Genomic DNA, 20,460 nt, shown 5'->3' with positions numbered 1-20,460 from the left:
GGGTGTATCTTGCTTCTTTCTTTCATGCACAACCCAGGATTGTGCACCCAGGACTACATTAACATATTCAAGAGCTTGTATGAAGAGAGAAAATCCTGCATGTTTTATTTTCAATTCCAAAAGCATTCTTTAAAAAATAATGGCCATTGATGATTCACACATCAAATCTTGAGCAAATCAGTGTGTTCACATGACAAATAATAGAAATAGAGGCAACTTTTTTATAAATGTTCAAAAATTGTATCAAACATCTGCTGTCAGCGTGTTCACATACAAAACAGTACGAAATTTATATTTGACCTAGAATGACATAAAATAGTTGTTGCCTGCATAAAATTGCCAAGCACTCATCTGCAAACAAAACTCTGATGGGTCAAATACATGTTACATATAAACAGCAAAATCTAATCTTTCTTCACATTCCTTGCCATTTTGTTTCATTTCTCACCCTCAAAACAAACCTCATTGTTTTGGCACCATTAAATGGCAGTCCCCTTAAATGTATAAGAAATTGCTACACATTTTCATATCTTCCATCCACCTCATATATTCAAGATTTCGAACACGTTGTGCATCTGGCTCGGACTCGTTCTTTGCTGTTGTTGTTGTACCCGGGAAGGGCCACCACATCTGGGTCTGTGTCGCTGATGATGTTCTCCTCATGGGCTAAAATGTGCTCCACCAGACATCTAGCTGCTGCCTCGATGTTTGTATTCTCCTTCAATGAACATGAAACACATGAAAACAAATAATGTGGGTGTCCTATATCACACAACATCCACACCTCTTAAATTAGAGCCGTACACACACACACACACACACACACACACATATATATACTACATATATTCATCACACACATGTCTCAAATAAAAGTCAAATATTGTCCTAATGCATTCTTAACTGGATATATATATATATATATATATATATATATACACTCATGTGTAATTATAGGACATGAACACACCTCATACTGCAGAAATAGTTTTAAATGACCATATTTTGTCACATATTATTCAGTATTACACATATTTATCTTTGGCCAATGCATGTGCAATTAAAGGAATGGTTCACCAAAAAAAAAAAAAAAAAAAATTCTCTCATAATTTACTCATCCTCTTTCACACCCACTTTCTTTTTTCTCCAGAACACAAATGAAGATTTTTAGAAGAATATCTCAGCTCTGTAGGTCCATACAATGCAAGTGAATGGTGACCAGAACTTTGAAGCTCCAAAAAGGACACAAAGGCTGCATAAAATTAATCCATAAGACTTCAGACCTTCAAAGTTTTGGTTACCATTCACTTACATTGTATGGACCTACAGAGCTGAAATATTCTACTAAAAATCTTTATGTTCTGCAAAAGAAAGAAAGTCACAAACATCTGGGATGACATGAGGGTGAGTACATGATGAGAGAATTTCCATTTTTGGGTGAACTCTTCCTTTAAAGTGCTGTGTATTCAAATCAGAGCATGTGATTTTTACCTGAGGAAAATGAATGCAACAGTTGTAAAGATATGAAGAAACCTTTACTACAGTTCCATGCCAGATTATGGTTGAAAACGTGTAAAAGTAATCGTAAACTGCCTGGAGTTGTTTTTTTTGTTGTTTTTTTTACCTGCACTGGAACGTTGGTGATAGCCTCTGCAAATGAACTGAATTGGTTTGGTAAACAAATATAAGAACAAAATCATAAAGTGATTTAAAGTGTTCCAGAGTTAAAGTGTCTCAGACTGTAGGGTGTTATAATCCCATTTATCCCAGGAGCCAGTTTATAGCACCATATGCCACATGCACAACATTCCCCTTTCACACACCACTGTGTAACTCATTAAAGCAGGACTGTAGATGGTAAACAAAGACCTCTCTGCTAATGAGCACAATGCTTTCTTGCTGTATTTGTGGGTGTTAAATCCAAACATACACTGAGCTATTCTCGCATAAAATCCTGACTTCTGGATCACCCCAGTGTCTGTGAAACTAGAGCAGAACCAATGGATCATCACGGAGACAAAAAATCCCTGTGAAGCTGAACCGATAATCCAGTCAAAACTAAGACATGTTGTAGGAAGGTTGTGATGACATTCCTCTGTTCTGTTCCATCTAGAACCTGGACTTTTAGGGCCCTGCAGCTTTAACCCATTTACAATTACAAATAACCATTTCCAGCATTAGAAACTTGTATGAAACATCTGTAAACTGCACTATAAATAGTGAAAATGTGCAATTGTTCCCTTAAGGAGCTTTGTCTAACTGACCTGACCCTGAAACATTTCTTTTGTTGGTATAAAAAAGTGAATTGTAAAAAAAAAAATTATAATACAAAATTAAACCTGAAAAATGTGCTTCACATTTTAACATCTAAATTAACTGGTTTGAACATTACAAATACTATTTACATCACTGAATTAATGTGAATACATTTAGATTACACCAACAAAACAAATTTTAGGGGTTAGATCAAGCAGAAATACTGTAGTTTCTTAAGGTAACAGTTGCAGGGTAGCACTTTTTACATTGTAATGTAGTCAGGTTCATTCAGTCATATTCTGTAAAATCTGGCTTGTTCTTTGGGGGTTCTTATGCACTACTTTCAGTAAAGCTGCTTTGAACCAATGTGCATTGTGAAAAATGCTATGCAAATGAAACTGACTTGACTTGACATTGTACAGGGTGAACCATAATCATACGTTTTTGAAAAATCCAATTAAACAAATGTCTTTTTTCACTTTTTGCATGTTGGTTTCAAACACAAAATACAATTTGTTTGAATTCTATCCTACATTACAAACTAAAATTCCAATATGGTCATATTTTGCTATAGCTGTTGGGTAAACAAGTGAAAACAATAAAGCCACACTGGCATTCAATGGTCAACAATATAATTAAGTTAGATTAGGGCAACGTACAGTTTAAAGAAGCTAGCAAAACAATTTTTTGAATTGAGGTCAATATGTGTTCAATTATCTGTGTTTTTTCCAAGGCAAAAATGGTGAAAATGTTCAACAGCTTTTTTGTTGCCAAGAATTTAAGGTATGTGCCAATACATAAATTGACTTTCAAAAATAAACCAACCCTGAAAAATATTAACCGGAGTAAAAAAAAAAAAAGTGTGACAACAAGCCCCGGGCTCCAAAGGCCTCAATCTAACAAGCTCCCCTCACCTTAGCAGATGTCTCAAACCAGCCCACAAATCCATTCTCTTTGCAGAATGTATCAAGTTTTGGAATCTGGGAACGCAGACCCTCACGCGATTGGTCAGACTTGTTGGCTAAAAGAACAGCTGGGACAGGTTTGCCATTGTTGGAGGTAACTTTAATGTCCAGGTCATCTTTCCATTTCAATACTGCATCAAACGTGGAAGCTCTGGTCACGTCAAATACTATAAGTGCTCCCATGGCCTCCCGATAGTAAACCCGTGTCATGTTCCCATAGCGCTCCTGTCCTATGACAAACACAGGATTGCAAATTATATCATAAACATTACTCAGACATAAAGATCATAATATATTTAATCTCTATTTAAGTGTACTATTATTACCGGTAATAATAAAGTGTGTCCGTGTGTGTGTGCGGGGTGGGGGGTTGGGGGGTTATGGACCCTTAACTCATACTCTCATGTGACTCTAGCATGAGCATGAGACCAGCTGAGATTTACTCAAGATAAACATTCCTTCACATTCCACTAATAATTCAAGCAAAGGAACTGAGCAGGAAGAGATACAGAGGTGAGATTTAAAGAATGGTCCACCAACACACAAAAGCAAGACTATCAGATATATAATTTATCCATCACTTAAATAATTTTGACCAAAAACCTCAGTCAACTATGTTGAAAGGTTATATATGGCGTCATTTTTATATCACCAGAACTTGAATTTGAAAAAGCCTCTGAATTCATGATCTTGAAAAGAGTAATTTGATGTTATTGAAAAATGTTGCTGTTAATTTTAAATATTTGAAAATATTTTGTGTGAATTCACCTAAAAAAAATTCAGGTTGTGAAATTCAAGTATTTATTATTCAAGGTGTGGATTTCAGGTTGTGAAATTCAGGTCTCAATATTCAGGTTGTTAGAAATTCAAGTGGCAAAATTTGAGGATGACATCCGGGAATGCAAGGAAGAGCAAACGAGCGTCAATGTAATCCATCTCTCTCGGACAATCGCAAAGTGATGGAAACAGCTCAAAAAAGTAATTTTAAATGTATATATCGTCGCTGTCTGATGAAAAACATGTATCTCCAAAAAACGCATTTTTCAAGAGCATGGAGAAACTCTTTTTCTCATAAACAATCTTGCAAGATACTTGTTAAACAGAAAGCCTGATTAAACATCTTTTCATTGGTCATTTCGATTCACAATTCAAACAGTAGGAAGAGGTCATTCGGTGCATTCCGTCTATGGTAAAAAGTCAAAATTTCCAAAAGTGCAGATTTGTGTTTTTCATACATATATATATATATATATATATATATATATATATATATATATATATATATATGTATGAAAGTATATGTATATATATATATATATATATATATATATATATATATATATATATATATATATATATATACAGTATATAGCCTATATATAGCCTACATTTTTAATAATGTGCAAAACGTCTTTTCTTTGCTCCTTGGCAATTCACATTGAACGAATCTGCTGAAAAGGCAATTACAATTATTCACGTGCATGCCTACATGCCCAGATAACACGATCCCCAGATCCCCAGCATGGTCATTCAGTATTGTCACCTGTAACAGGTCAATATGCTCATACATTACCATGAATTATTTTTATTTTTTTATTGAGTGTCTTATAAAGGAAATTAATATAATAATACCTGATTAATAACAGCTACAGGATATGACAAAAAATACTTTATAGGCCTCTGTATTATTATTATTATTATTATTATGTTTGTGTGTGTGTGTGTGTGTGTGTGTGTGTGTGTGTGTGTGTGTGTGATTGTTAATATTTAAAATGTGAGGAACAAAAAGACTGACATTTAAGGTTAAATGACTCGCATAATGATCACTTTTCTATTTTGATCTTTCACGCATGCATTACATGCAAGACAAAAGAAACTATAAAGGAATACTGCTGTCTGATTTTAGTTAGGGGTACAATGCAAATGCACATATTACAGAACACTTCTCTAAATATAGATGAAGCCCAGATTTGTATTATCATGAAGGTAACGTGGTCTGCCTGAAAATAAACAATAAATAAGTCACAGACAAATCATCAGTAGTCTACAAATGTAATACATATGAGGTTAGACTATCCAGAATTTTGATAAAAATATTGACGCTGGGTTCCTTCTCCCGCCGCGCCATCCAAATCGAGTCTCCCGTCCACAGGCCTGTCTGGGCTTTCATCTTGAAAGCAAAAACATTTGGAATGTTTACAATTTTATGTGACCATTTTTACTAAAGAAGAGTACAATGCATCTGATCACATAAACATCACATTATAAGGCTGAAATAAAGAACTGACTATAAAACCATAAAAAAATAAAAAAATAAAACAAAAAGGAGCCAAACAACTATGTGATAATAAATGGATTCATATGATCACTATCCTTAAATAAAATGTAAAAAAAATTTGTTTGCATGATCAGTTATATTTTCAAAATCAATGCCAAAATTTCACAATTTCTGTCAGGGTATGCAAACTTTTGAGCACAACTGTATATATATATAAATATAGATATAGATATATATATAGATAAATATATTTTTTAAATACAATTCAGAGAACAACAGTGTTTAATTATTACATCCAAGGTAATATAAATCAGGTAGATAGCTACCTCTTGTTGTTACTGTAAATAAGTGAAATAATACAGACCTATGGCTGACTGAAACAACAGCTGCGTTTACCCATTTTGTAAGTGTGTGTTGCATGTCTTGGCTGTTTGATAAAATTATATTCTCTTGAACATTTGTACTAGTGCTGATTGAAAATATAGTGAACTTCGAATGTACAACACACATTCTGTTCCTAATTGTTTACATTACCAGTCTGGATTGCTTGAGTTAGCATGCCATCTCACTTATCAACTGTCCAACATGTCGGTGATATTGACGAAGGTACTTGCGGACTTGGAGGATCTCGCTGTAATACATCGATCGATTACGGCGATGGAAAAAAAATTCTCTGAGCTAGTCACAGATGTTGAAAAAACAAATCGATTATTTGGAGTCATCAGAGAGGGAATTAGCCGCTAATCCGCCCGCGACCAAAGTTGATTTGGAACGTATTCTTGAAATGCTTGAATATCTTGAGAATAGAAGCTGCAGGAATAACATTCGAATTGTTGGAATTCATGAGCATGAGGAGAGCAGAGATATGGTGAAATTCCTAGACGAGCTTTTCCCGAGTCTGCTCGACATAACAGGCCACAAGCTGGAAATCGAGCGAGCTCACAGATCTGCTGAGGGAGGAAGGCCCCGATCGATTCTGGCCAAATTTTTTAAATCATCCGATAAAGATGTCATGTTGCGCCAGGTGAGGAGCAAAGGAAAGTTTTCTTGGAAGAATTACAATATTTTCTTTTTCCCAGACTTTGCGAACTCGACAAGAGAGAAATGCGATCGGTTTAAGGAATGCAAGAAACTCTTACATCAGCGGAAGATCACTTTTGCTCTGATGTTTCCAGCCAGACTGAGAATAAACACCAGGGACGGCAGCAAAGTATTTACATGTCCCAATCAGGCAATGTCTTTTATTGAAACAATGGGTGAGTAACCATTGGGTGTTTTTCTCGTGAGTGGACTGACTCACTGTACATACTCTGGCTTTCGGAGGAAGCTGGGTGCCATTTTTGTTTCTTTTTGCATTGGCTACGCCGAGTGGTTGGAGTTTGTTTTGTTTTGTGGATTAAAACTTTTCCTTAAAGAAACTTTTGCATTGACGGAAGATCACTTTTACAATGAAGTTCCCAGGCAGATTGAGAATAGACACTACGGATGACCGCAAAATATCTACATGCCCACATAAAGGATGTCTTTGAAAAAGTTGGCGGACTGTGTAAATCATGGGATATACTTTTATGCGACCTCCAAGTGAATTGACTCTTGACCATCGAGGAACCGGGATGCATGTTTCGTTTCCTTTTGTGCTGGTTCCGCCTAGCGGTTGGAGCTTGTTTTGTTAAATAACATTACTTCGGGACAGCTATGGGTGAATCTGTCAGTTCCACGTGGAATGTGAATGGGTTGGGGCACCCCATAAAAAGAAGGAAGGTTTTTTCTTTTCTTAAACGTAAGAAATATGATATAGTGTTTCTTCAAGAAACATACCTTTCCCCGCAGGTAGCTGAAAAATTTGGGAAGATATGGGGTGGACATGTTTTCTTTAGTGTTGGCTCAAGTAAGAGCAAGGGAGTCATTATATTGGTAAATAAACATTTACAATTCAAATTTCTCAAACAGTTTTATGATAAATTAGGAAGAGTCATTATTGTTTTAGCAGAAATTAAGGGGCAAAGTCTGATTTTGGCTAATATTTATGCACCTAACGCTGATGATCAGGGATCTTGAAGGGATGTTGCAAGCCGCTGGCACCCCTCATGATATAATATTGGGAGGAGACTTTAATCTTTTGATGGACTCACTCCTTGATCATAATGAAGCAAAAGTGTGCAAGCCTCCTAGAGCAACACTGATGCTTCACAGGATGTGTAAAAATCTTGGTCTTAGAGATATTTGGAGACTTTTTAACCCATCTGGTAGGGACTATACATTTTTTTTTAAAAGTCCATAAGATTTATTCTAGAATAGATTTTTTTTTATTATATCCAAATCCTTCATTTCATCTGTTGTTGATTGCTCAATTGGAAATATCTTAGTCTCGGATCACACCCTGGTGAGTTTAGAGGTGTTGCCACATATAGAGAAAAAGAAATCATAAAGTTGGCGCCTTAATGTGTCCCTTTTGCAAAATCCTCATTTCCAACAAATGTTAAAGACTGAAATCAATGTTTATATGGAGACCAACTGGTCCTCGGTATCCTCTGTGGGCGTGGCTTGGGAGGCACTTAAGGTGGTTCTTAGGGGTCAGATCATACAGTATGCCTCATTCATCAAAAAATCCAAAGCACGAGAACTTGTGGAGTTGGAAGGAAATATTAAAAGTGCAGAGGCAGAGCTGAAGCACCGTAAGTCATCTGATGGCCTCAGAGAATTGACCTGATTGAAATACAGATATAATAGTATTTTGTCACAGAAAGTGGAGTTTTGGTTAATCAGGGTAAGACAGTCATACTTTGAGTTGGGGGACAAAGCAGGGAAGCTTTTGGCTAGATACTGTATATAAAGCAGAGAGAGTCTTTTTCTACCATTCCCTCAGTGAAATCTGCTGGTGGTGAAATTTTTACCTCAGCCATTGATATTAATAATGCTTTTAAAGAATTCTATCTTGATCTTTATGGTTCCACGTCTTCGTCTACTGCTGAAGATATTAGAAACTTTGTGGAACCATTAGATCTTCCTAAACTGAAGACTGAGCAAAAAAACGCTCTTGATTCTGAGATAACATTGGAGGAGCTTGACGAGGTAATTAAGTCCCTACCTACTAGCAAGGCTCCGGGGCCAGATGGTTTTGCTGCAGAATTTTTTAGATCCTATGCTACAGAACTGGCTCCAAAACGTAACTTTTGTTAGAAGTTTATACTGAATCATTAAAGAAGGGAAAGCTTCCTCCAACCATGACACAAGCCCGGATCAGTCTGATTCTTAAAAAGGACAAAGATCCAAGCGAGTGTAAAAGTTACCATCCAATCTCCCTGATCCAAGTAGATGTAAAAATTTTGTCAAACATTCTGGCTAACCGATTAAGTAAGGTTATGACATCTCTTATACATATAGATCAGGTGTGGTTTATTCGGGGCCGTAGCTCTTCTGATAACATTAGGCATTTCATCAATATCATGTGGTCAGTAGCGAATGATCAGTCTTCAGTCGCTGCCATCTCTCTTGATGCCGAAAAGGCATTTGATATGGTAGAATGGGATTATCTTTTTAAGATTTTGGAAATGTATGGGTTCGGGAGTACATTTATTGGTTGGATTAAGTTACTTTATAAACACCCCGTAGCAGCGGTACAAACAAATGGATTAATTTCAGATTATTTTACTCTGAATAGAGACACTCGGCAGGGTTGCCCTCTTTCCCCATTATTGTTCTGACTTGCCCTGGAACCATTAGCAGCCGCGATAATAAAGGAGGATGATTTTCCAGGGGTGAAGGCGGTAGGTGTGCTTTATGCAGATGATATTTTATTATTCGTCTCTGACCCTACTAGATCTATGCCTTGCCTCCACAGAATTATTAATTCCTTTTCCAAGTTCTCAGGATACAAAGTCAATTGGTCTAAATCTGAAGCTTTGGCTTTGATAGAGTACTGTCCAGTAACGGCCTTCCAGCCGGGCGCCTACCAGTGGCCCAAACAGGGCATTAAGTATTTGGGAATTTTATTCCCAGCAAATTTGTCTGATTTAATCAGAGTTAATTTTGATCCCTTAATAAAAAGGTTTTTGAATGATGTGGGCAGGTGGGCTTCATTACACTTATCGATGATTGAGAAGGTTAATGTAATTAAAATGAATTGTATTCCAAAATTCAACTACCTGTTACAATCTCTCCCTATAGATGTCCCCCTCTCTTATTTCAAGCAATGTGATAGCATAGTGAAGTCCTTCATTTGGAATGGTAAGCGTGCCAAGTTAAATTTCAATAAGTTACATAGGCCGATTGACAAAGGTGGGTTAGGCCTGCCCAAGATTTTGTTTTATTATTATGCATCCTGTCTCAGACATTTGGCTCATTGGTCGCTTCCACATGAGAGAGCCCCTCCCTGGTTTTGTATTGAAAAGGAAGCTCTTGCCCCTATCTCGCCTCTGCATAGCCTTTCGATCAAATTAATCGGAGAAGTTAAATCACACCCCGTTATTTTGCATTTACACTCGATATGGACAAAAGTGTCCAGTGTGTTTAATTCGGATATTTATTTAAATGTAGCCTCGAGCATATGGCAGAACCCTAAACTATGCATTAATAAGTCCCCTTTCTGTTGGTCAGATTGGATTGTGAGGGGGGTTAATACACTCGGTGACCTATATGAGAGTGGAGTATTGAAACCTTTTGAAAATTTGGTTCAAAATTTTGGAATTCCCAGATCTCAATTTTATAAGTATTTACAGCTGCGCCACCTACTCTGCACTGTTTTTGGGAGTGGCACGCACCCCCCTAGTGCGGCAGATACTCTGGGAGTGGTGATTACTGCTTTTGGAAAAGGTCATGAGGCATTAGTGTATTACTCCCTGCTAAATCAGAGTCTGGGGGACAGAGCTTTGAATTCCCTCAAAAGATTATGGGAGGAAGATTTAAATTTGATTTTGGAGGAGGGAGTGTGGACTAGGATTCTTAAAAACATCAAGTCTGCATCTAGAGATGCAAGGGAGCGCCTTATGCAATTTAAGATTCTACATAGATTTTATTGGACCCCTTCTAAATTGTATAGACTAGGTCATAAGGACACACCCACCTGCTGGCGATGCCATTTAGAAGATGGAGACACCACCCATGTTTTTTGGGGGTGTCGTAAGATACAGGAGTTCTGGTTGAAGGTCCAGAATTTTATGGCCGACGTATTGGGTACTCGGAACTCCTTTTGCCCCAGGCTCTGTATTTTGGGTGACGGGGCGGTCATTGATGTAGGAGATAAGTACATGAAGAATTGGATCCTGGCCGGTGTTATGGTGGGCAGACAGATTATCCTTAGAGGATGGAAGTCAGATGGAGCCCCCTCGTTTCATGAGTGGTGCGAGGAGATGGGCAGGGTGGCAGCTTGAGAAGAGTTGTCATATAGAAGGCTAGGCAACATGGATATGTTCATCAGGAGTTGGGGCAGCTATGTGACCTTTTTGGAGGGCTCTCGGGGAGGGACAGTGGAGGGAGACGTGTTGTTTTAAATGTGTATGTTGTAGCCTTTTTGTTTTTGAACATATACTTTTTTTAAATGTATTTCTAAATATTTTCTTCTGTTTTATTGTTTGTTTGTGTGTCTTTGTCAATTGTATTTAACCACTGGGGTATCTGTTTGTGTTGGGTGGTGGGGTGGGGTGGGGTGTTTAATGTTTGGGAGGAAGGGTTAAAAAAACAAAAAAAACAAAAAAACAATACCAGTCTTTCTGCAGGATTTGCAAAACTGATTACTAACTGAATTCCGTACCTGCATGTTGTCCAACTATATATATATAAATATATATATATATATATATATATATATATATATATATATATATATAGAAATTGTATCTTTGTTCATTTTTATTTACTCTATTGCTTGTTATTTGTTTCTTTGTCTGTTTAATTATATAATTACTTGCGATCTTGAACCAATGTTTATGCAATCTTTTAAGAAAAACAAAATGGTACATATATTACCAATTCTCCAAAGGTTTACAAACTTTTGAGCACAACTGTATATATATATATATATATATATATATATATATATATATATATATATATATATATATATATATATATATTTTTTTTTTTTTTTTTTTTTTTTTAATAAATTAATATCTATATATATTTACACTGGCAGCCAAAAGTTTGGAATAATGTACAGATTTTGCTCTATGGAAAGAAATTGGTACTTTTATTCACCAAAGTGGCATTCAACTGATCACAATGTATAGTCAGGACATTAATAACGTGTAAAATTACTATTACAATTTGAAAAAATAAAAAAATGTTCAGAACTTCTTAAACGTCTTCAAAGAGTTCTCATCAAAAATTCCTCCACATGCAGCAATGACAGCTTTACAGATCCTTGACATTCTAGCTGTCAGTTTGTTCAGATACTCAGGTTGGATTTCACCCCACACTTCCTGTAGCACTTGCCATAGATGCGGCTGTCTTGTTGGACACTTCTCACACACCTTACAGTCTAGCTGATCCCACAAAAGCTCAATGGGGTTAAGATCCATAACACTCTTTTCCAGTTATCTTTTGTCCAATGTCTGTGTTTTTTTGCCCACTATAACCTTTTCTTTTTGTTTTTGTGTTTCAAAAGTGGCTTTTCTTTGCAATTCTTCCCACAAGGCCTGCAACACTCTCTTTACTGTTGTACATTAAACCTGCTGAGCAGGTAGAATTCAATGAAGCTGTCAGCTGAGGACATGTGAGGCGTCTATTTCTCAAACTAGAGAATCTGATGTACTTATCCTCTTGTTTAGTTGTACATCTGACCTTCCACATCTCTTGCTGTCCTTGTTAGAGCCAGTTGTCCTTTGTCTTTGAAGACTGTAGTGTACACCTTTGTATGAAATCTTCAGTTTTTTGGCAGTTTCAAGCATTGTATAGCCTTCATTCCTCAAAACAATGATTGACTGACGAGTTTCCAGAGAAAGCGGTTTCTTTTTTGCCTAATATTTTTGATCTAATATTGACCTTAAGACATGCCAGTCTATTGCATACTGTGGCAACTCAAAAACAAACACAAAGACAATGTTAAGCTTCATTTAATGAACCAAATAGCTTTCAGCAGTGTTTGATATAATGGCAAGTGAATTTCTAGTACCAAATTAGCAATTTATCATGATTACTCAAGAATAAGGTGTTGGAGTGATGGCTGCTGGAAATGGCTGCCTAGATTTGATCAAATATTACTTTTTTCAAATAGTGATGATGCTGTTTTTTACACCAGTAATGTCCTGACTATACATTGTGATCAGCTGAAACAAAGTACCAATTTCCTTCCGAAAAGGCTAAATCTGTACATTATTCCAAACCTTTGTCCGCCAGTGTATATCTTTTACTTTTAGATTTATTATTTAATACTTATCCACTACTAAAATGTTATTTATTTATTTATGCAGACCTGCAATTAAACAGTGATCATGAATTCGGAGGCTTTTTCAAATTCAAGTTTGGTGATATGAAAATGACGCCATAGCTATAATTCTTTCAAAAGTGAATTTTTAAATGTGAAAACAACATTTAATTCAGTTTTTAAAAGATTTTAAAGCCGAATTAAGAACATCAATGGCTCAAATGCTTTTAAAAATAAAAACAACAAAGAGTAATGGAATAACGTACCTGCTATGTCCCATAACTGCAGCCGGACCACCGTCTGATTGTCCCAGTTCATGACTTTAAGAGCAAAATCCACCCCAATAGTTGCGCGATAATGTTGCGAAAATATCTGATGAACGTATCGTTTGATTATCGACGTTTTACCAACGCCGAGATCTCCGATCACGAGAACTTTGAACAAATATTCTTGCATGACTTAACTTTAAAAAATAAAATAACACACGCGGAAAGTAAACGCTCTGACCTAGCCTACTTTTTGTACAGTTTGTAGCACGAGTGCACTCATGTACAGCAGCTTACTTTCCATTGATTACTGTTGTAGGATTACAGTTTGTGAGAGGCTCGCTCTCATAAAGTTTATGCACAAAGATTTCATGCAAGTCGACAGTTCAAACTGCGATTTAAATTACGTCATGTCACTTTGACACGGTACTCGACCTACTTGATATATACCTATATAACAGGTTGTGTCGTAGGCTAGTTGTAGGCCAAATATGAGAAACAAATCAAAGCGCGAGCTTTATTGGAGCTACAAAGGTCTGATCACCATTCACTTGCATTGTATGGACAAACAGAGCTGAGATATTTTTCTAAAAATCTTCATTTGTGTTCTGCTGAAAAAAAGAAAGTCATATACATCTGGGATGGCATGAGGGTGAGTAAATAATAAGAATTTTCATTTTTGCGTGAACTATCCCTTTAAAAAATGTATGTCTTCCAGATGTAAACACACACATTATAAAGACGTTTGGGTGATGTACATGTGCTAACAGGGTTCTGATAACTGTTGAACTGTTTTCTTGTTCGGGTCTCCATAAGAACCCATGTAAAAACTACCGATCCAGACGGAGAACAACAATCATTTTAAGTGTTAGTTGGTGTAAAAATTAGTTCAGACTCAACTTTTGCTGTTGTTGGTTGTCATAACAACTTCAATGATCAGATCAGGTAGAAATAGCTCCTGAAGGTAACACCTAACTGCATGTTACCCCTTTGTACTGGGAAATGTAAGCAGCATCTAGAGTAAAACAGTTAATGAAGTGAATTGTACGGACTGTCCACTGGACGGCAGGCCTGATCAATGCATCTGAGCTGAATACAACTAAACGTTCATTAGGTTTTGAATTAATTTAGTCTTACTGGACACTGACAGCCTTTTCCTGTACAGTTAGGGTTCGGTGTTGTGGACTTACTAAAAGTAGCAACGCTACAAATGTTATTATATTTTCAGTAGTGTGACAGCAATTCAGCTATTTCCACAAAAGTTTTAACAAGTTACTTTTTTCAACAAGGTGTGGTATAGCGTCACAATGAGAAACAGTCGAAGGAGTAATCAAACACACCTAAACCCATCCTCTCTCATATGTAGTGTTGAGAAGTCCAAAACTTTTAAGTGAATCAGTTTGTTCCGAAACTGTTTTTTCCGTGCATGTGACTAAATCAGTTTAACGATTAGCCAGTTCAGCCATATGTAGCTTGGAAAGTCCAATTTATTTTAGTGAATCAGTTCATTAAAATGGTTCATGTAAATGAACTAGTTAAAAATAACTGATTCACTGATTCACTTGAACCTCTGTGCATGTTACTGCATCTTCTTTTTGAAGCAAAATATGTAATTGCTGCTCTTTGTCATTAGCTTTGTTTCCATCCAAGTTGCGAATTTAATTTATGCAAAAAAACATATTGCAAAAACAATCTGCAAATAAAGCCACATTTCAATCCCATGTATTTCACTTCCGGATAAACTGTATCCACTGTGACTCTTTTATTAATAAAATACTTGTGCTATGTTCTGTAGTTTCAGAGCATCAGTGGGCGGGTTCAGAAGTGCCACGCCTCCCGGAAGTTCCCTCTAAGTTGAGTGAGAGACCGGAGATTTGCGACGCAGCTAGTTTTGTATTACACGATCTAATGGTGCGCCGCTCGGGCAGTTATTACGGTTATGGTACTGACGAGGAATGAGTCAGGCAATATGATGCTGATGATACTGCCATTTCATCAGCATATTTTCACAAACATTTCTTCACCCCTATTCATGAGGCTAACGATACGAATTTACAAACAATTTATGGGCGTTCTGAACGAACTAGGTATTGATATAAAGGCCCCAGACGCGTATGGTTATTCGTTTGGTTAGGCTATTTATTGCACACTCAAAGCGGGGACTAGTTGCACATTTTTTCTCAAAAACATTCGGGTGTGCTTGGATGCCTTGCCTGGGAACGTCACTATACTATACGTTTACAGAAGGAAAGAAAGCGAAGAATGGGGTTTACTATTGTCAGACACTGAGCAGCATTACCGAGGTAATAACAACACTATATTCATGTGTTTATTTTAATAGTGCGATTTCTCTGGATAACTTGCGATATTGGACTGATAGGCCTGCAAGCAATCCCTACAGTGCTCGTGCTTTATGGAATAATTTACCAAGAAACGCGATGTTGTAATGAAGATCATTATGGTTTGGCTAATGGAAGGCCTGTGTGGCTGGATTAAACTGACCGAATAAAATGGAATTTTAATACACGATTATCAGTGTGGGAATGCCTAAATGTCTGATACAGATGCAAACGCTCAGAATTCAAATAGGCCAAAACAGTCATTTTAAAACCCCGTTTTGGTCAATTTGGGCACTAATGTTTCCAACTAGATTACTATTTGCAAATTGCAATGAACAAAATTAAATTGATGGCTTGCACTGCCATTATAAAAGATGAACGGTCTTGCATGCATACGTAAAATTAGAGGAATTTAACATAACATCTATTTGAATTTCTAGAAGCCCAGCTAATGTCCTAATACTTATTTTTTATTGAGTGTAATCCTTTATATTATCTAATAATAAATAAAAAAATATTTTAAGATTTACACATTTCAATTTCATAACAAAATTAAAGTAGCCTAATCTGTAAAAGTAAATAAATAAATAAATACATATATATATATATTTAAAAACTAAATATTTTAAGTTTCATTAATTTTATTTGGCTAAATTTCAATTACAATTCGGTTAGATTTAATTTTGTTGTGAAATTGAAATTCATAAAACTTAAAAAAATAGGCTAAAATAGTTTTTGAGTGTATGCCTTGGCTTATATTTAAAATGTTTGAAAAACGGCTGTTTGAAATGAATAAATGAAAGATAAATAATACTCTTGAGAATGATACAATTTTCTTGATGATGTATGGTTATACACTGTAGAAAATGTACATGTGCAGTTAAGGTGCTATAGCTAGCTGATCTGTCCCTTAAAAATGACCTTCATTGGTGTAGTCCAATGTATTCGGGTCTATTCAGTAATAATAAATAATTAATTGACTAAAATAAAACCACTCAGTACATGTGCAGGTTAACTGACCTCACATTTTTACAGTGTAATCTATAAAATCACTCAAATGTGGATCACATGTTTGATTCAACACACAGTTAATGAAGGCAGTAATTTTTTTTTTTTTCTGGACAAAAACAGCTTTACTGCTATTCCTTTATAGATTAAGTAAGATATGGAAGCTATATGGCTGTACCAGTTCCGGCTGATTGTCATTGGTGACTCGACAGTGGGGAAGTCTTGTCTGATCAGACGCTTCACAGAGGGACGTTTTGCGCTGGTGTCTGATCCTACTGTCGGAGTGGATTTCTTTTCCCGCCTGGTGGAGATTGAACCAGGCAAGCGTATCAAGCTTCAGATCTGGGACACGGCAGGCCAAGAGAGATTCAGGTACATCTGGTGGTATATGATGACATTTTACCTGTGTTGGCCTTATTGTTTAAGATTCATAAGATTCAAAAGTACATTTTGGACTCCTGTATTTCAACTAAGGGTGTGTCTCAATCAGCTCAATTAGTTCAGCAGTCAGAACACTGATCAGGGAGTCGTGAAATCCCAATCACGAACTCGTCCACTGAAATGTTCGCTCACTTAAAATATCCAGAATGCACCGTAAAACTAGGGAGCATCATTGCTCACTATTTTCCCTCACTGTAAACATTGTCAGGTCTTCTGAAGTCTCTAGTCATTAAAATACGATTGCAATTGTAAGATTATGAAATCAGATTTATTATCTCTTTAAAAAAGTTGTTTAGAATATGTTTCATCCATAATGGGCATGAAAGGGAAACAACAATCTAAATATTTTAGAGTTTCTAGAAGATTAAAAAAACACTCCTTTGTCTTTTTTATTTCTTATTTTATGTCATTTATCTTTCAAAATTACACAGTATGTTTTGAAAATGCATTTTTACATTTATGCATTTGGCAGACGCTTTTATCCAAAGCAACTTACAGTGCACTTATTACAGGGACAATCCCCCTGGAGCAACCTGGAGTTAAGTGCCTTGCTCAAGGACACAATGGTGGTGGCTGTGGGGATCGAACCGGCAGCCTTCTGATTACCAGTTATGTGCTTTAGGCCACTACCACTGCCGAAATGCACGACAGTGTCATTTATACATCGATGTCGTTGATTAATAACAGCTGCGTTTAAACATGTACATCGTTATCGTGTCACAGATGATTGAGAAATAAGTGTCTTACTGTTCGGTGGATGAACACCCTTGCCAGTGCTCGAATTCATGTTCACCATATACTGATTTAAGACAGAGGGAGCGAGATGAGATGCACCCTTAGAAACCTGGTTTTGGAAAATGCAGTTCTAATAGCCATATATAGCAAGTGATTCAAGGTTATTATTAGTTCATTACATCAATATGCCTTTTTGTATTAAAAAAAATTCACTTTCTTTTCTGGTGTAACATAAAGCTATTCATTCTCTGACACTCTTATTCTCATATTTGCCACCACCCGTCATATATTTTTTGCTCTTCCCCACTGTGTGATCTAGATCTATCACAAGGGCTTATTACCGTAATTCAGTGGGTGGCCTGTTGCTTTTTGACATCACCAACCGCCGCTCCTTCCAGAATGTTCACGAGTGGCTGGAGGAAGCGCGCAGTCATGTGCAGCCACACAGCATCGTCTTCTTATTGGTCGGTCACAAGTGTGACCTGGAACAGCAGCGGCAGGTGAGCCAGCAGGAAGCGGAGAAACTGGCAGCTGCTTATGGCATGCGTTACGTGGAGACCTCTGCACGTGATGCCATAAATGTAGAGAGGGCCTTCACCGAGCTGACACGAGATATCTTTGAGCTGGTCAAAAGTGGGGACATAACCATCCAGGAGGGTTGGGAGGGAGTCAAGAGTGGTTTTGTGCCCAATGTGGTGCATTCATCTGAGGAGGTGACCAAGAGCGACCGCCGCTGCTTCTGTTGATCAAGTGACTCATGCTGGTGTATCATGGCTCTTCACTGCAAAACCAGTGCTGTTCTTCTCCCTTAGCTTGACATTTCCCTCTACTGCAACCCTACAAATACTTTCTTCACTCTTCCAGTGTTTCCTGCTCTCATAATTACTTCAAGTACAGTTCCCATTCTCAACATAAATTCAGAACTTCACATTCAAATAATGACCTAAACTTAAGTGACAAATCTTCATCCACTTTGTGGCAAGATGGAACCAGCAGAACTGTGTTGTAAGAACAGTGTGAGTAAAAGGTTGCAGCATCTTCCAGACTGGAGATCTCAAACCTTCAAACACACTATCCAAGGGAAAAGCAGTATCCTTTGGAGCAAAGACAGGTCCAAAGTTTACACCAAATATTAACCCATCAATGTTTTCTTATAAACAGAACGTTTCAGAGCATGCACAGGAGGACCACACCGGTCATAACATCATTAATTTTCTCATTTGCCTATTTAGCTCCTATTGTGTTCATCTGAGCCACATCCACACTTATACATTTTAGTTTTAAAACACATACGTTTTGCTAAGTTTACACCTCTCATCCACACTAGAGTGGCACTTTTCTCCTCTGAAAACGCTCTATATCACCTGCATACTTTGGACAACATTGATGTAAGAAAACTGAATGGGGAGTTTTGCAACAAAAATGGATGTCGATGTGGCCTAAAGATACTCCTTATTGTATGTTCACATCATGTCAGAATTACTGTAATTATGTCTTTCTGACTTAAAAATGGTAAAAAAAAAATAAAAAAAAAAACTTTCATGTTTTCTGAAAAACAATCTGAAAGCTTAGACAATTTTTATGTGAATGTAAAAAGAAACAGTTAAAAGTAGTTTACATGTATTTCTGTTTGATATGGCCTTTTATTATAGCCAGTTATCTTGTGCACTTTCTTTTTTCTTACAAATATGTCAACAACAAAGCCGAAAATTGATCCATATTGGCATTTTAAGTGTTGCCAAAAAAACTAATAATTTCTGAGGGTCTGAGTTGTTATCTCGTAATTACAGTCATTCCGACACAACGTGAATGTGGCATTAATAGTTACGTCCATTAATTTCCTGTAATTCCTTATTGGTATACTGCATATTGATTGTTTGTTTGGTGTGACATCTGAGTTGAAGAATTCAACGAGAGGGAGTGAAATTCTGTTCCTTACTCTCAAACCTTGTTGTCTGACAAAGATGAAGACAAATTATGCCTGTAGAGGCAAGAGGATTTACCAATCATTGGGAATGTGATGAGTACTTTTTTGTTTTCCTTCAAGATTACCCATTCTACTTTTCACATCTTTAAAATGTTTCAGTAAACAGAGATATCTCTAAAAAGCAATGCTGTTAACAAAAAATAGTCTTTCAATGCTACATTAAAATATCTGAGACACATCATCATCATCAATAAAGCTTCCAGGAAATACTCAATTCTAGGGAACTGCTTTTCGAAGTTTCTGCCCATCTCTCATTTAAAGTAGTTCTTATCACAATACCACAGATTTTTCCACATGAATAGAACATTCAGCGACTTTACCCACATACCTATTTGTAAAGCACTGATAGATCATGTCCCGAAGTTTTTCTTTTCGGATATATCAACATTAGATTTAATATCTGAATTGGTTCTTAAGAAAGTCCACTTTCATAACTGTCACTTGAGGTTAGAAGCTGCCGAGTACTTTTTTGACTACAGACTAATAAAATGTCACTAAACCGACTGAAATGACTATTAACTGTGTATTTATTGATCTTGCGAGAGAGATGGAAGAACAATCAATAAAATGTGACTCAAAAGATTTCGAGCCTTGACATGGTTTCCCTTTTTTTACATATATTTTGCTTGGTAAGACACAATAGCAATAAAGACAAACAAACATCCTGATAATCACTTTATTTTACAAAACAAGAGAGAGAATGAATGAATTACAATGGAATCTTTACAATACAGCTCTTTTTTTTTCTTTCTTTTTTTTATGGCATTAATATTTACAGTTTAAAAAACCCAGACAAACAAATATATATATATATATATTATATAT

The 20,460-nt window shown here is 36.5% G+C and overlaps 2 protein-coding genes across 2 annotated transcripts; one reads left to right on the top strand and one right to left on the bottom strand.

Annotated features, from left to right (window-relative positions):
* Positions 1–100: 100 nt before the first annotated feature.
* Positions 101–13,552, bottom strand: LOC127430898 (ras-related protein Rab-38-like). The gene is made up of 3 exons (XM_051681041.1): positions 13,126–13,552; positions 3,171–3,451; positions 101–718 (listed from the first exon to the last, which is right to left on the bottom strand). The coding sequence occupies exons 1-3, from the start codon at positions 13,313–13,315 to the stop codon at positions 551–553; spliced, it is 639 nt and encodes a 212-aa protein (XP_051537001.1). The 5' UTR covers positions 13,316–13,552; the 3' UTR covers positions 101–550.
* A 1,528-nt stretch (positions 13,553–15,080) lies between these two features.
* On the top strand, positions 15,081–20,217 carry rab39ba (RAB39B, member RAS oncogene family a). Its single transcript, XM_051681191.1, has 3 exons — positions 15,081–15,428; positions 16,618–16,844; positions 17,968–20,217. Exons 2-3 carry the CDS (start codon positions 16,630–16,632, stop codon positions 18,392–18,394), a joined length of 642 nt encoding a protein of 213 aa, XP_051537151.1. The 5' UTR covers positions 15,081–15,428; positions 16,618–16,629; the 3' UTR covers positions 18,395–20,217.
* The last annotated feature ends 243 nt before the right edge of the window (positions 20,218–20,460 follow it).

This window comes from Myxocyprinus asiaticus, chromosome 40, assembly GCF_019703515.2.
Source record: "Myxocyprinus asiaticus isolate MX2 ecotype Aquarium Trade chromosome 40, UBuf_Myxa_2, whole genome shotgun sequence".
Taxonomy (NCBI): domain Eukaryota; kingdom Metazoa; phylum Chordata; class Actinopteri; order Cypriniformes; family Catostomidae; genus Myxocyprinus; species Myxocyprinus asiaticus.
This window is presented reverse-complemented; position numbering and strand designations above follow the sequence as displayed.